General features: G+C 45.8%; 1 protein-coding gene across 1 annotated transcript in view; it reads right to left on the reverse strand.

Moving 5' to 3' along the window:
* Positions 1–17,838, reverse strand: part of LOC124775548 (histone-lysine N-methyltransferase MECOM-like) — a 205,107-nt gene that overhangs the window by 84,907 nt on the left and 102,362 nt on the right. The window contains exon 6 of the mRNA XM_047250378.1: positions 11,240–11,423. Coding sequence (XP_047106334.1) covers positions 11,240–11,423 — 184 coding nt within the window. The remainder of the gene's footprint in view (positions 1–11,239; positions 11,424–17,838) is intronic.

Below are 17,838 nucleotides of genomic sequence, written 5' to 3' on the forward strand. Positions count from 1 at the left end.
CTGAACACGCGAGGTATTATAACGAGTGTACAGACCTCCGATTAGTCAGTCTGCATTGTCTGCACCAGTCTGCATTAGTCTGTACCAGTCTATAGTCCAGTTTCAGTCTGCGCCTAATAAGATTACCATATTCCTGTACATAGCCATGAACATAAATGAATAGACACATTGTCAAATATCAGAGATATGTGAGAATAAGATTAATGTACCAAGACTAAAGGAACTTCAAATTGTCAATTGTAAACAGCACCCAGAATCAAGTTATGTAATGTCTATGCTTTTTATTATTTTAATAAATGTGTGTGAAAATTCATCAAGTTCTGTTTAAAGTTGGTCACCGTCAATCTGCTACTCTAAGCGTGCAAGTGGCATTTCTATCGTCTGACTTAACGGAAGAAGATAAACACGCCACGATAAGACCACGAGACATATTGCTGACACTCGTCTACTTCGTTAGAGCGACAAGTCAAATAATCTGATGGTGTGTGTACCAAAGGTCTTACAGTATGCACACCACAGCTATGCAAAGGGCAGCTGGCCATGGCAGTGGCCGTCATAAGAGGTCGCAGCCCGAACCAAAGGGAGTCACTGGACACACAGAAGTGGAATTCAAATGCATTCTCCCTGTAGCCAGAGGAGAAATGCACAACTTCTTTCACAGAAGTTGCACAGGATTGTGAGAGCAGCAATTGTTCCCGGGCGAAGTGAGGTGCAGTCAGTGTTTCAGCAGGGTTCCTCAGTCTCCTGTTTTCGCCAAGACCAAGAGCAGTATCTGCTCTTTGGCGAAAAGCAGTAGTCGTTTTCCAGTCCAAGGGCTTTAGAGTAGTCTGTTTGAGGGTTCATTCACAATCACTGTCAGTCGTATTGATCACCGTCAGATAGCGTTAGAACTTTAAAGCCGCGGTTGAAGTGGAGTCATCACCTTTGGTTCATCTTTGCCATCCGCGAATCAGATCATTCTACTGAACGAACATTGGATAGCATATAATCATGAAGTTATGTTGAACCACATGCCACATGTGTTTTTTATCAATGAATCTGTCATGATAGTTAATTCCTTCTTTCACTCAAGTTCACAAGATACCGTGATCACCTTTAATTATTTTATTTACTTATGTGGCAGATAACAGGAAATAAAATGGAAATGTCATGTGACTTGGGCCTCCCGTCGGGTAGAACGTTCACCGGGTGCAAGTCTTTCGATTTGACGCCACTCCGACGACTTGCGCGTCGATGGGGATGAAATGATGATGATTAGGACAACACAGCACCGAGTCCCTGAGTGGGGAAAATCTCCAACCCAGCGGGGAATCGAACCCGGGCCCTTAGGATTAACAGTCTGTCGCGCGACCATCCAGCTACCGGGGACGGACGGGGTAACAGAAATGGTCTTGTAGTGAGAAGGACAATGTGTCGTCTTCAGTGACAATACACAGGGTCACCTTTTATGGTCATCTGCGTTCATATCCTTGCGCATAGTTTTCATAGTAGTGTCACCGCAGTAGAGGTTCTGTGCCTTAGAGTTGTTGAGAGGTAGAGGGTGATTAGAGGCACCAAAATGCCTGCCCACCAGAGAGTCGCAGAAAATTTAGAGACCGGGTCTACAACTGGTGCAACAATGAAAGACACCGGACTGTGTTCTCGGACTCTTTCGAACTGGGTGTGATAATAAGGTCCTCTCGGTTTTCAAGTCAAATCAAATCTCGTAAAATCACTGGCCAAAAATCTGTCACTACCATCACAATCAAGAGAGGAAAAAAGTAGAACAATTCACAGAAAATGCGAAATGGCCATATGTTTTCATTCTGCGTAATACAGGTGGGAGAAAGGGGAGGGACAAAAATGAGAACCTATGATGCAGGTTTCACTCATGTTTTTGACCACGAACGACACCTGTGCAATGTCTTCTATACGTTGCAAGCCTCAGTCGTGGTCAGAAGAGTGTTCTCTGTAGTTGTGACTGCGTTTTCCGGATCTCAATGCACTGGAACGTGGGCAAACTGTTGGTGTTCGTATGGTGGATGCTTCCGTAACCAAGATTGCCGAAGTGTTGGATGTTTCGAGAGGTACTGTGTCGAAGATAAATACCACATACAGAGAAAGTGAAAAAAGATCATCTCGTAAGTCACAACCCAGACGGAGGTGTGTTTTGAGCGATCGTGACGGATGGTCACTGAAGAGGTTTGTGACGAAAAATAAAGAGGACGACAGCAGCAACAGTCACTGCAGAACTGAATGTCACACTCGCGTACCCTGTCAGCACCAAAACAATCTGGAGGGAGCGTTTTAAGTGGGACACTGCTTGGCGAGCTGGAATACCAAAATCACACGTCAGTGATGAAAATGTCCTAAACAGAAAACATGTTGCGGAAGACATAAAACGTAGACTATGGAGCAATCGACAAGTGTCATTTGGTCGGATGAGTCTTATTCCACACTCTTTACAATGCCTAGCACAGTTTACATCCCAAGAGTGAAACACGATAATTCGGTCTGGTTTGGGCAGCCATATCGTGGTACTCCATGGTCCCTATTGTTACCCTGCAAGATCGCATTACTTCCAAGGATTATGTGACCATTTGCGCCGATCAGGACCACCTCGTGGTACAGTGTTCGTTCCCCAATGGTGACGCTATGTTCCAAGACGACAAGGACCCTTTTCACACACCTCACATCATCTATGGACCGTTGTGTGAGCTAGAGGATAGATAGTTGCATCTCCTCTGGCTGAAAGTCGAGAGGATATTATTTAATATATCAGCAAGAGACGCTTTCAGATATCCGCCCAGTCCTCAGGTTATTTACGGTGACTGTCGGCATGCCTCGCTGAGCAAGCTCAGTTGCCCCTCTCCTTCTTACGCAATTGATCAATTTCTTTGTATTTGCAAGCCTCAGCGTCCAGTTTCCATCTTACTTGACTAGCGAACAAGACAACTGAAAGGTGACGGATATTTTAACTTGACCCGATTGATACAGTCTCTTTTCAAATTAGGTGGAGATCACTCACTTTTATAATTCACTCAGTCTGTCTGTACCTGTCGGAGCACGGAAAATTTGAAAAAAAAAATGGTTTTCAAAATTTCCCCAGAATCGTGATAAGAAAAATTAAAAACAGACAGGGTAAGAATCCCTGTAGACAGCCTTGAAGCGTTCCGTCAAAATCAGAACTGTGCTGCAATCTGCACTCAGGCACGTATATCAACAACAAACAGATCTCTCTCCTAGTTGTGAAAGAGCTTTCCATTATTTTTACCTACCTTAAAATGTGAATCTTCGGTTTCACAACCGTTCTAATTACCTGTTTTGTTTTGTTATTAGGATTTATCTTGTTCTTCATCATTCCGATATATTGTTCAGTGCATATGCTCTCATCTCTTGTTCATGGTTAACTTTTGTTCAAAACTACTACAAAACAAAAGTGGCGAAATTTTCAAATAAATGTCAAATATACTATCAGTGCGCTAATCATGCTATAAGAGAGACTAACTAAATTTTCGACACGTTACAGTATGTAAAGCAGCAGTTGTTTTAATTTGTGCATTTGTACCATACTGAAGTCGAACGAAATACTGTGCATTTGAAGGGCTCGCATAAAAATTTTAACCAGTTCAGATAAATATGTTAGAGACAATAACAGAGCTGACAAGCCATTGAGAGACAAAATCACTCGACAGTTTTCGAACACAACACAATTTTCTTTTCTGTTCAGAAATTATAGTGAGACTTTTACTGGAGGAGGAGATTAGTGTCTAAAGTCCCGTCGACAACGAGGTCATTAAAGATGGAGCACAAATTCGGATTGGGGAAGGATGGGGAAGGAAATCGGCCGCGCACTTTCAAAGGAAACAACCGAGACTTTTACTACCTGTAGAGAAGCATTTATTGTTGCAGATACAGATTTTTCTGCAGAGAATATGAAAGACGTTCATTAATGAATTCTGTTTTATAAACTTGTATCACAATAATACTCGTTTTTAGCGTTGTCAGTGTATTACATAAAACAATAGTAGGTGGCAGTGTGGTATATTCTATCAGCTGCCCGCGAACGGACAAGCACTCATTGTGGAATGAAGAATAGCCCAACTATTCGCTGGCAACCAGTGATCTCGTTTTCTGGGACGACGTGTGGCGTAGCGGTTCCACAAACTGAATGTACAGGATAAGCACACAGCACACAATATGGGCACAACATTCCGCGGCGACGTCACGCCATTACGCGAGTCTAGCTGTAGCGGGTCTTAACGATGCTACGTAGCTGCGCTATTATTGCACGATAAATGGCGACGAACGAGAAATTTCCCGCTGCTTCTGCCTTTCCTCTGCCCCACTTCGGTGTTTACGACGAACCCTAGCTCCTCTCAGAAGGGAACCGGCTTTATAGTACAACAGCCACACAATAAGGATGCGAGGTTACTCCGAGGGCCGTAAATGGAAGGAATGCGATTTATTACGCTGAAAGGCGCGTGTGTGCGGTGTTCCCGTCTGTCTCTCTGAAAGCTGTAAACGACGTCGCAATTTCACAGTGAATTTCATAACCTATCGCAAACTATACTGGAAAGCCTGATGTACTCTACAGGAGCCACTATGAATCGTGTATAGCCATGTGAGACCATCACATTCCTTGTTATCGTTCCGTGCGCTAACCGATGGGGAAGACCACATACGGAAGCTGCTACTCAAACCCGGCTTTTCGATAGGCTTATGTTCTAAAATTACTGGAAAACCTATCAGTCATTCCTTTAACAGAGCACACTGCTCCTTAGGAACGCCGTAAATTTTGCAGAACTGGAACCAGCCAGTCAGTGTGGCCCTCAACCGTTGTCTTATGTGAAGGCAGTGAATTGGTGTGTATGCGCAGATCGGCTGTACGGAATTAGCACAATAAGATGGAGCGACCTATCGTGCTTGGTGGACTTGTCCATGACTATTTCGTGAATGAAGTTGCCTGTACCAATGTTAATGTACCAAGTCGGACTGCCTGGATCCATGTAACGTGGCGTAAAATGAGTTTTCGTAAAAAGATACTGACCCATAAGGACCAGAGACGATTTTTACATCTTGTCGCTGAAAATAGGTTTCAAACAGACAGAAATCGCTGCTGTCAGTGAATGCAGATTCATCTCAACCACTTCCTGGGTAAACACGGCGAAGGGAACTACGTGCGATGCATATTTGGGCCTAGTACCTCGCGCAAGGCGATTGCTCGGTACATAAGAATATACGTCTGCAATGTGCCAAACGACACGGATGATCGCCGGGCGGTTCTAGGCGCTACAGTCTGGAACCGCGCCACCGCTACGGTCGCAGGTTCGAATCCTGCCTCGGGCGTGGATGTGTGTGATGTCCTTAGGTTAGTTAGGTTTAAGTAGTTCTAAGTTCTAGGGGACTGATGACCTCAGCAGTTAAGTCCCATAGTGCTCAAAGCCATTTGAACCATTTTTGACATGGATGATCGACAATAGACTGAAGTCATGTAGTGTGATCAGACGAGCTGTAGGTCTGCCTGTCTTCAAAAGATGCTAGGTGTCGAGTGCAGTGAGGTCTCCTTGAAGCTTTTAATATGCAGGTGTCAGGGCGCTCTTTCTAACAGCGCCCACGTGGAGTCTCGGTTCCGTACGGACGACCGGCAACTATGATCGAGCGGATTTTCGTATTGCCTCTGCCGAGAGGACGTGTCGTGACGCACAGTAAACATCGAAGATTCCTTGGCTTAGGGGCGTGAATATACACCGCTTCAAAATTGTTGAAGAACAGAGATATTGCTGGACAGGAATAGTCACAGGCAATGGTGGACGACGTGAAACACAGCATATAAGTAAGAGAGCTGGAGTAGTATATTGATAACGAAAAATAGCACAGATTTCAGCTCAAGGGAAGCAGGATAACAGAAAAAATAACATTCATGCTTATCACAGGTCTATATCGGACTCTCAGTAAGAGATATGACTTCCTCTGGCGCTAATGTACAATTAGCACCTATTATTTACGCTGGCTACCAAAGCGTTGAGGAGTTCTCGAAGAATATTGTCACACTCCTCTCTCACAGCGGTTCTCAGTTCTTGCACGGTTCGGGGCGGGGAGGGGGGGGGGGGGAGGTTGTTCGTTGAGAAACACGTTCGCAAGAGCACTCCAGGCATGCTCTGTTGGGTTTTGGTCAGACAAGTATGCAAGCCATTCTACACGTTCGATATCTTTGGTTCAAATGGCTCTGAGCACTACGGGACTTAATTTATGACGTCATCAGTCCCCTAGAACTTAGAACTACTTAAACCTAGCTAACCCAAGGATATCACACACATCCATGCCCGAGGCAGGATTCGAACCTGCGACCGTAGCGGTGGCGCTGTTCCAGACTGTAGCGCCTAGAACCGCTCGGCCACTCCGGCTGGCTCGATATCTTTACTTTCTAGTGTCCGACACCTTAGCTGTCGCCGGCCGCGGTGGTCTAGCGGTTCTGGGCGCTCAGTCCGGAACCGCGCGACTTCTACGGTCGCAGGTTCGAATCCTGCCTCGGGCATAGATGTGTGTGATGTCCTTATGTTAGTTAGGGTTAAGTAGTTCTAAGTTCTAGGGGACTGATGACCACAGATGTTAAGTCCCATAGTGCTCAGAGCCATTTTTTGAACATTAGCTGTCTGTGTAGCCGGGCACTGTCGTCCATAAACAGAAAGTTGAGATCTACCGCACACATAAACAGACGGACATGATCCACAATAATCTTCCCGCAATACCACCGTGCTGTAACAGCACAGCACGTGGCGATATGCAGAGGTGTTCGGCCACTATGCATAATTCCGGCTCACGCCTTAACGCCTAGGCCTTACTGATGTCACCCATGAACATTCTGCGGTATGTAACGCGTTACCTCGGCAAAATCTCTTTCCACAGTGAAGCTGTATTCGTCACTCTGAACCACTTTTGTTGACCATAATCAGCATCCTCCGTACACCGACGAACTTTTTGTCGACGATGGGGTGGTTGTAATGGGAAGCATTTAACAGGCTTCCGAGCGTACAAAGCAGCATAACTTAATCGTGGCGAAATGGTTTTAACAGAGACATGTGTACCACTGGCGGTTGTAAGATCTGCAGAGATCTACCTAGGAGTGAGATGTCGCCAACAGGGTTTCGTATCGGCCCTCATCCGGAGTGGTGGTCCGTCTAAGACCACCGGCATGCTTTCCCACAGCATTTCTACCTTCAGCGTCCTTTTTTAACAGCAAGCTAACACTTTTGGCAACACCGCTTATTGTGAGTATAGTAGTGACACTTTGAGCGGCTTCGACTCGTCCGATTGCCCGTCCACGTTCGTAAGCACTCAAATGATGTCTTACAGACAAAGCGTTCGGCACAGACTTCGCTGCAATTAACACATCCCGCCGTGTACGTCTCCTTTTACTATCACTGGTCGGGCGTTTCGTAGCAATTGTCGGCTGTTCCGTAGCAACTGGCAGTTGTTCCTTAGCAAGTGTCAGTTCCTCCATAGCAATTGTCAAGCAGTGTACTGCAATTTGTAACCTGGTTCTGACTCAGCGGTCAAACAACCCACACAGAGCTGCCGGCGAGGGCGTCGGACCGGTGTCACGGAAGAGCGCGCATACGAGCGCCAGCGCAGGTGATGGATCAGGCGCCACTCTTTAGGCCCGCACCTGCGCCACAGCTTCCGTGGGAAGCGGCGTCGGCCGGCGAGATGCGTGACGCCCAGTTCCGGAGGCGCCGCCGCGGACCACCAGCGGCGTGGAGTCACCTGCCCGCTACACGCCGCTCTCACGCCGCCGGCGCCACCTAGCTGCCGCCAGCCGCCGGCACCTGCATCCTCTCGACTCGCGCTTACGCTTGACACCAGTCACGCGTGACATTTCACTCCCCATTACCAGTCACGCGTGACATTTCACTCCCCATTAACATCCCCAATCACAAGCGCACCAAAGCCATTCACTCGACTCCGTATTCGGTCATGCGTGCCAGGGACGATGACGCACTTCAACGTACGTCAGTCACGTAGATTACGACTCGTTGCCCGTACATCACGAGGAAGGCAATAATGTTAGCGATTAAGGTAGCGTCGACGTCACAGGCCAGTCAGAAACGGACCACTAGCTGAGACAGCAGGACACTCGGACGATAACGATGAAAGAAACTGTCAGCGACATTATTGGAGGAACTGCACATTCGATTCAAGTGCCTTAAAGGGAACCATGTCAAAATAGCTGTATTCGAATTCACGCTCCGCGTCTCCCGAAGACGAGTCCAGCGACTTACGAAACTTGCCACATTGACAACTTCTGTTGGCAGGTCCAGGAAGTGATCGTTGGTTTCAGAACACGGCTTAACAGTACAAAATAGTACTTTGCCAGATGTATGTGACTGAGGTCGAGACGGCCGGAATGGCCATGCGGTTCTAGGCGCTACAGTCCGGAACCGCGCGATCGCTACGGTCGCAGGTTCGAATCCTGCCTCGGGCGTGGATGTGTGTGATGTCCTTAGGTTAGTTACATTTAAGTAGTTCTCAGTTCTAGGGGACTGATGAACACAGCAGTTATGTCCCATAGTGCTCAGAGCCATTTGAACTGTGGTCGAAGGGTGGCTTCGTGCACAACAGTAATCGAACCTAAGCATCCCTGTGTGTCCCCTATAATAACGGAATAACAACAGCATCGGCTGCAGTCGCATCTCGAAATTCAATAGGCACATATGTTCGTAATGCCTGCGATAAGGCAACAGCGAATATTTATTCTTCTATATTATAGTTTTCTCATATACATCCCATTCTTGAACGTACTCAACACCGCAATTACTTCTTGATGTCCGCCGCCGGTAGCTGAGTGGTCAGCACGACAGAATGTCAATCCTATGGGCCCGGGTTCGATTCCGGGCTAGGTCGGAGATTTTCTCTACTCAGGGACTGGGTGTTGTGTTGTTCTAATCATCATCATTTCATCCCCATCAACGCACAACTCGCCGAAGTGGTGTCAAGCCGAAAGACTTGCACCCGGCGAACGGTCTACCCGACGGGAGGCCCTAGTCACACGACATACATTTATTCACTTCTCGATGTTTCCTTGCTCTTTCGTTTTGATACCACAAGCTAAAAATGGGCAAATTAAATGTCTGTAATCCCTGCTTAAGTACATTACGCATGCAATCTTCAAAGAAATCCATAGAACATGTACCAACTATCAGAAAAAAACTACTGAATTTCAAAAAAATTTACTCATACGAAAGACCAGGCATTCCAAAAAAAATATTACTGGGGAAAACAAGCGAAATACGAGTTGATTTCGAAAATAAAGTAACACATTATTATGGCAGCCCAAGTAACTTTCATTGAATGCTCCATGGCACTTGAAAGTGAGACGGATACGTAACTTTATTTTTCAACACTGTCTCTAAGGTTAAGGAAACTACGGTCGAATCATTGTATTGGATTGTATTGTATAGAACTGGGGACGTAGAAACGACGGTGAAGCTTCGTCCACGCCGTAGCCCGCAGTGGTACACAACTCCACAACAGGCTACAGCAATCCACTCACCCCAACGCCGTCCCACACCGAACCCAGGGTTATCGTGCGGTTCGAACCCCAGTAGACCCCCCCCCCCTTTCACCACCCCGGGAACGTCTCACACCAGGCGAGCTTAACCCCAATTTTTGCGTGGTAGAGTAATTATGGTGTACGCTTACGTGGAGAAAGTGATAGCGCAGCAATCGGCGACATAGTGTAACTGAGGCGGAAGTAGGGGAACCAGGCCGCATTCGCCAAGTAAGATGGACAACCGCCTTAAAAACCATCCACAGACTGGCCGGGACACCGGACCTCGACACTCATCCGCCGGGCCAATTCGTGCCGGGGAGCGGCACGCCAACCCGCCCGGAAAGCAATGCGTTAGATCGCGCGCCTAACCGGGAGGGCAAGGAAATCGTAACAAAATAGAATACATTTCAAAAGCATGTGATTAGCGAAATATAAGCAGGACTTGTCCTGATTAGTTTCAAACATCAAATTGTAAGATGTTTATTTTCGTAATTTTCTAGTAACTTCACGTAACTCCTTAATTAAGATGTTATAAATTCGTGACAGTTACGAAAAAGCCGTAATATTTGACATTTCTGTATTGATTGACATACGCCTAGTCAACTGGTCCTTAATAATTGGAAGCACGCTCCTTAATAGCAAACAGTTTTCAAGGTTCAAAGTTTCAGTGACAGTCTGTGACACAGCTACACTTAGGACGAAAGTTGCTTAGTAATAGACGGCAAATCATCGAGTAAAACTGAACTGACATCAGGTGTTCCCCAGGGAAGCGTCCTGGGACCTCTGCTGTTCCTGATCTATATAAATGACCTGGGTGACAATCTGAGCAGTTCTCTTAGGTTGTTCGCAGATGATGCTGTAATTTACCGTCTAGTAAGGTCATCCGAAGACCAGTATCACTTGCAAAGCGATTTAGAAAAGATTGCTGTTTGGTGTGGCAGGTGGCAGTTGACGTTAAATAACGAAAAGTGTGAGGTGATCCACATGAGTTCCAAAAGAAATCCGTTGGAATTCGATTACTCGATAAATAGTACAATTCAAGGCTGTCAATTCAACTAAGTACCTGGGTGCTAAAATTACGAACAACATCAGTTGGAAAGACCACGTAGATAATACTGTGGGGAAGGCGAGCTAAAGATTGCGTGTCATTGGCAGGACACTTAGAAGATGCAACAAGTCCACTAAAGTGACAGCTTACAGTACACTCGTTCGTCCTCCGTTAGAATATTGCTGCGCGGTGTGGGATCCTTACCAGGTGGGATTGACGAAGGACATCGAAAGGGTGCAAAAATGGGCAGCTCGTTTTGTATTATCACGTAATAGGGGAGAGAGTGTGGCAGATATGATACGCGAGTTGGGATGGAAGTCATTAAAGCAAAGACGTTTTTCGTCGCGGTGAGATCTATTTACGAAATTTCAGTCACCAACTTTCTCTTCCGAACGCGAAAATATTTTGTTGAGCCCAACGTACATAGGTAGGAATGATCATCAAAATAAAATAAGAGGAATCAGAGCTCGAATAGAAAGGTTTAGGTGTTCGTTTTTCCCGAGGGCGCTGTTCGAGAGTGGAATGGCAGAGAGATAGTATGATTCTGGTTCGATGAACCCTCTGCCGAGCACTTAAATGTGAATTGCAGAGTAATCGTGTAGACGTAGATGTAGAGTGGAGAAGCGTCTGCACTAGGAAAGCGTGGGTGCTCCACTCACCGGTCTCGCGGTCGCTGCGGTCGTCGGAGGTGGTGGACTCGCCGTGGTGCGCGCCCGGCGGCTGGCCCTGCGCGTGGGCGTGCGCCGGCTGCTGGGACGGGTGGGCCTCCAGCTGCAACGGCTCGCGCGGGCCCAGCACCAGCTCCTCGTACGCGCCCACCTCTTGCGTCGTCTCGTAGAAGATCTGTAAATCACGCACAACTGCCCTCGGCAACGTCTCCTCTCGTCTCACTGCAAAACTCTCCCAAATAGAGGGTTATCTAGTTCTAAATTTTAACATGGGATGAACTGCTTGACGAAAGAATGAAGCTAGATTGGGACAACAATTAAAATTAACTTGAACTGGAACGATGACATAGATAACCTCGTGGGAAAAGCAAACCAAAGACTGCGATTTACTGGTAGAACATTTACAGAGTGCAATAGGTCTACTAAAGAGACTGCTTATGCTACGCTTGTCCGCCCTCTTCTGGAGTATTACTGTGCGGTTTGGGATCCGCATCAGAGCGGACTGACGAAGGACGTCGAAAAAGTTCAAAAAAGGGCAGCCCGTTCTGTGTTACAGCGAAGTAGGGGAGACAGACGGTGCCACGGATATGATACACGATATGAGCTGGGAATCATTAAAATTAAGAACTAAACTAAACTCCGTCCGAATAGGCCCTGGCAGGCCTAACGGAACCAAGCGGCCGCCGCGTCATCCTCTGTCCACAGGCGTCACTTCATACGGACATGGAGGGACATGTGGTCAGCGCACCTTTCTCCCGGCCGCGTGTCAGTTTACGAGACCGGAGGTGCTACTTTTCAGTCAAGTAGCTCCTCAGTTTGCCTCACAAGTGCTGAGTGCACTCTGCAAGCCAACAGCGCTCGGCAGACCGGATGGCCACCCATCCAAGTGATAGCCCAGCCCGACAGCGCTTAACTTCGGTAATCTGACGGAAACCTGTGTTACCACCGCGGCAAGGCCGTTGGCCATTAAAATTAAGGCACTTTTTTAACCGACTTTCGGAACGCCTCCGTAAAGGCATCTCAGTACTGTAATGTCAGTTATGACGATACTAACTTAAGAATAACACAGCACCCACTTCCCGCGCGGAAAAAACCTCCGACTCGGCCGGGAATCGAACTCAATCCGCCGCGCTGACGACGCAGCTACCGAGGAGGATGACAGTCGTTTTGGTTACACCAGGATCTTCTCATGAAATTTCAATCACCAGCTTTCTCCTTAGAGTGTGAAAATATTTTGTTAGTGCCATGTACTTAGGGAGAAACGATCATCGTAATAACACAAGAGAAATCAGAGTTCGAACGGAAAGATTTAAGTATTCGTTTTTCCCGCGCGCTGTTAGAGAATTGAATGATAGAGAACTGGCTTGAACATGGTTCGATGAACCTCTGCTATGTACTGCAGAGTAATGAACAGATGTAGGTAAAACCAACCCACCTCTCTCCATGCACTTTTGTATCGACTGCTGTACACTCTCTCTTATACGAGAAATAATTATCTGGCAACTCAGTGTCGACACATTGCCTAAGGAAACGTTATTGATAATGTGCACTCCGTAACGATAACTGAAGGTTAGGCGAACAGTAACGTTGTTTTGGTAATGAGAACTAACGGAGGATGTAATGAAATGTTGTCAAATTAATTCAGGTGACTCTGACGGAATTATATTAGGAATTGAGATAGTTAAAGTAGTATAATTTTTTTGTCAGCAGAATAACAGCGCTGTCAAGAAAGACCTCGTTCTCAACAAAATAACTGTTGACGGCAGAAGTAGTAAGGATATAAAATGCAGACAGACAACAACAACGTGTGCATTTATGAAAAAGAGAAATACGTTTACATCGAATATAACTTCAAGTGTTACAAAGTTTTTTCTGGAATTAAATGTTTGGAATGTAGCGTTTCCTCAAGGTGCATCGTGGAAGATCAGCCAGTACTGAAACGAAAACAATAGCAGCTTCTGAAATGTGGTGTAACAGAAAAATGTTTAGGATTACACTTGTACATGGAGTAAGTAACTAAGAGGTATTGCGTCTTATTGAGCAGAAAAAAATCATGGCAAAAACTGACTAAAAAAAGGAACCATTTGACAGGACACATCTGGACGCATCAAGGCTTCGTCACTATGGCAATGAAACAGTGGGGGACGGGTAAAAAGCTGCCTAGAGAGAGACACAGGTTCGAGTAGAGTGAGGTGGTTTAAATGGATGTAGGGTGATTTTTCCACCCCACCGTGTATAAAGTCTAGGGACTGATCAATGAGAGGATACGGAACAAGAAAAGCCTAATGAATGTATGTTAGGAAGTGCATGGTTTCCATTCTAGAGACCATTTATTCAATCATTCATTGTTACACAGACTGCGGTCCAATACGCGCTGTATCACGCAGCCACAGTTACAGTATGTGCTAAAAACAGTTTCCGTGTGCCTCACCGCATGGGTGTACGCGCCGTAGCGAGTTGGTGCACCATCATGTAACAGCCACATAAGCCTTCGAATCATCAATGGAACCTCTTCCATCAGGGAAGGTAAATTCGCCCGCAAGAAATGCCGATAGTTCCGACCTGTAGGAGACGTGAAAGGACCACTGGTCCCCAAAATACGGTCGCCAATTATCCTGGCCCACACATTTCGGCTGCACCGATGCTGATGATTCGCTGTCACCATACCATGTGGGCTCTGCATACTATCACACATATGACTTATGAAAGCTGAAGATAACACTCCGCTAAAGGTGGCCTCATCTTTGAATAGAGTGGATGACACAAATCCCGGAATCGTGGTTGCTCGCGATGTGGATAGTAAGCCTTGCACATGCTGCAAATGATGGTAGTAGCACTTGTCACGGAGAATGTTCCACACAGCTGTCTGGCTTACCGTGTACTGGCGGGACAACTGCCTGGTACGAACACGGTGGTCGCCATCCACAGTATTAATCAAATTTTCCTTCTAGTTTGGTGTCCTAACATTTCGGACACGTCCTTCATGATTTACTGCTTCCTGAAACGACCCTGTCTGAGACAAACGACGAAACATAGTTGCAAACATTGAATGCTCTTATTGTTATCGGCGGCGATACAACCTTGGTGTTGGCCGCCAGTTGCCATTTGGTTTTCCGTACGTAAACACCATGTCGGCAAGCTCTCGATTCGAATACGGAACGATTGCGTACAACGCGGTATCACATTCACTACAAGGTGAGTCGGCAAGAGAAGTGAATCGGACACAACATTACCAATGACTATGGCAGGAGAGGGCCCTAGGGCATGACGTATGGGGAACAGTACCACCCTCCAGGAAGAAACCATGCATATTGTAACTGTGGCTGCGCGGTACAGCGCGTATTAGACCGCAGTCTCCGTAACAAAGTATGATTAAATAAACTGTCTCTAGCATGGAAACCATTCCTATCAGAACATAAGTTCATTAGACCTTTTTTGTTCCGTATCCTCTCATCGATCAATCCCTAGAGTTTGTACACGATGGAAAAAATAACCCTTTATATAGCTGGAAGGACTTATGCACGACACAGTAGCGTGTAGAGCTGCATCAAATCAGTCTTGAGTCTGAAGAACAACAACGGCAACAACGAGAACAGCATAAGCATCAAGGGAGGAAGGAGGATTAGAATTTAACGTCCGGTAGACGACTACATCAGTATAAACTGTATAGAAGATCTAGATCTCCAGGTTTCACGATTCTCATACAAGAATTCTTCCGAAACACGTTCAACAAATCACCTGGAGTCATTTAGGGTAATCTACATCTTGGCGCCCAGTCATGTTACAAATAATTATTCTCTCACTTGCAATTTCACAGCCATACAGCCTGGAAATAGTATTTTATTACTTACAAATTCATTTAATTATTTACCCTTATCGAGTTGATTCTATTTTTACGCACTAATTTCGACGACTGAGTGAGTCAGTTCTACAGGTGCTCCGACCACTAACCTTAATGTGTGTTCACTAGCTGGACTCCAGCGAGGGTATGAACCTTTACTGGTGTAGTGCACTTTTTATAGCTGATTTCGACTGTTAGTACCCATTACGACCTCTGATACGGCTCTGCGTCCCCCTATTCATAGCAATATTCCACGAGGTACTAATTTCCTCGCTGTTCTGATAAATGAAATGACTGTCGATATCCTGATAAACTTAATTTCACTCCGACGTCTTATTTCTTATCTACGCAGTAGCAGGTACTTGGCGCCTGTACCACGATTCTGGTGTTGCTGCATGTCGTTTCAATGATATATTCTAGGTGACGATCGGCGATAGCCGATTCGCTTGGTTATTTAAGTCGAATGTGTCGCTGTTAAACGCTGCATTTCGTCTAGACTGTTCTGTTGGTGTCATGCACATACTGAATCCCATATCGGCACGAAATTCTGTTTCATCTCCATCTGCTCTGCAGTTACGAGCTCCCTAAGAAAACAATATGGACACTCTCTGAATTATAGAGCGTAAAATATAATTGTCAACTCGGCTGCAGCTTCAGAAAGCGAAAACTTCAACGATGACTGTTTTTCTGTCTCATGAATAACAACAAAAAATTTGGAAATTTGTGTTAAGTTCCTATGGGAGCAAACCACTGAGGTCATCGGTCCCTAGACTTACACACCGCTTAATCTAACTTAAAGTAACTTACGCTAAGGACAACACACACACCCATGCCAGAGGGGGGACTCGAACCTCCGAGGGGAGGAGCCGCGCGAACTGTGGCCAGGCGCCTAGACCCCGCGGTCAAATAACAACAAACAAATATAAAACTTTACATCTTACTTTGGTACTACTTAAGTTCTGCAGGGAAGTTTGCATATTATTCTATCTGCTCACATTCTTACCTTGTTCAGTGATTTCATTTTGAACCTCGCCGCAAGGGCTTCCATAAGGATAGGAAAGGGGCGGGGGAGGGGGGGGAGGGGGAGAGAGGAGAGTGGGTGTTTAGAGGAGGACAGACACTTCAGTCAGTATGAGCCGCACTACCATTTGAAGTGTCCAGTATCCATAGTGTTGAAAGCTCATGTTAATAGCTACGGCTCCAATTACAACGCGTTGATATAGGTTACTCAACGATTTCCTCGCTCGCTGCTCCTTTCTCATTAGAAAAGTAGTAACATAGCACGTATAATTATCGCACATTTCCTCTTCTTTACAACAGCAGAGAATTACAACTGCCCATTACAGATAGCTAACTCCCACAACACTGGCATATTTAGAAACTGAAAATACTCCGAAATAAAAAGACAAAACTCACATTAAAAAAAATCACACTTCGAGGTTCTTCGAAAATAAACGTAATTTATTGGCTGTATCGTGATTGTGGTGTTGCTGCAGCTCGTTTCAATGATATATTCTAGGTGACAATCGGCAACAATCGGTAACCAAGTCCGTCTCTTCCATAAAAACTCGCACCCTGATACCGACCTGTTCGTACAAATCACGTACTTACAGCTTTCGTACGCAAACCAAAAACTGCTAAGCACTCCACACTTGCGCACAAGAAACGTGCTTGCAGATTCTTCCAGTTTCCTGTAATGGGAAAATATTTCGCGATCGCTAACACTCTGAACTCAAAAAGCTCGCGTCTCCAACACCGAGGAAAGCTGGCGATAGACTCCTCTACTGTCCGAACTACTCACAACTCCCGGATATGTTTAAGTGTTCCAGCCTTCAGCCTTTATAGTTAGTACTGCTGCATTTACGCTACTGTCATAAAGACGGTTGGAGATACTTTCTCCTTCATTTCAAGATCAAAACATCGTACCGACATGGACCATTTAACTACTCCTAACGTTGACTTTACGGTTGCCGCTTGTTTTACAACATGTAACAGACATTATAAACATTGAAACACACTCAAACTGACAATAACGACTGCTCGAGTTACGACTACAGTGACTATTAGCAGACCAACATTAGCGATATGATGCCGATTTACATCCGTACTTTTTACACCCAGATCTACCATATTAAGACATGATTCGATAGAAAGGTAGTCGTGAACTAATGAAGAAACTATGTCGCATAAAGTTATTGGACACAGCGCCCATTAAGCTGAAACACTATTTTTCATAAAACAGTATTTTATTTCTACACTATCCTGCGGTCCTTTAGCTTAGCTGCAATCCGAAATCAGAATAGAACTCTTGGCGCATAGCAAGGAAGAAACTGTGTTGACAAACGCAGAAAAACGGTTGCCATTCGTTTCTGTCCCTCGAATCAGCGGCATCGGAGGCGGATAAATGATAGCCTCGAGGGAGAAGGGGATCCAAGGATCAGTAGCCGGAGTGATTGTGTTCCGAGTAACGCTGCGCCTCCGAGGGGCTTGACTTGTCTGCGGTAAACAGTACTCAGTATGTCTGAGCTCGCCGCTGGTTACTCCACCTGAGGCGTAACAGGTATTTAAGTGCGTCTGTGCAAATCAACGGAAACAGATTTTAAAGTTCTACTGACGACGCGGTACTAAAACTGTGGAAACAAATTAAGAAGATCGTACATTCTGTGTAGGAAGATACAAGTCCAGTTTGGTTGCAGAATGGCTGACTTATTTCTGGCACATTTGTATTCTCTTTGTTTCATTTACTCTA

This window comes from Schistocerca piceifrons, chromosome 2 (assembly GCF_021461385.2).
Source record: "Schistocerca piceifrons isolate TAMUIC-IGC-003096 chromosome 2, iqSchPice1.1, whole genome shotgun sequence".
In the NCBI taxonomy this organism is placed as follows: Eukaryota; Metazoa; Arthropoda; class Insecta; order Orthoptera; family Acrididae; genus Schistocerca; species Schistocerca piceifrons.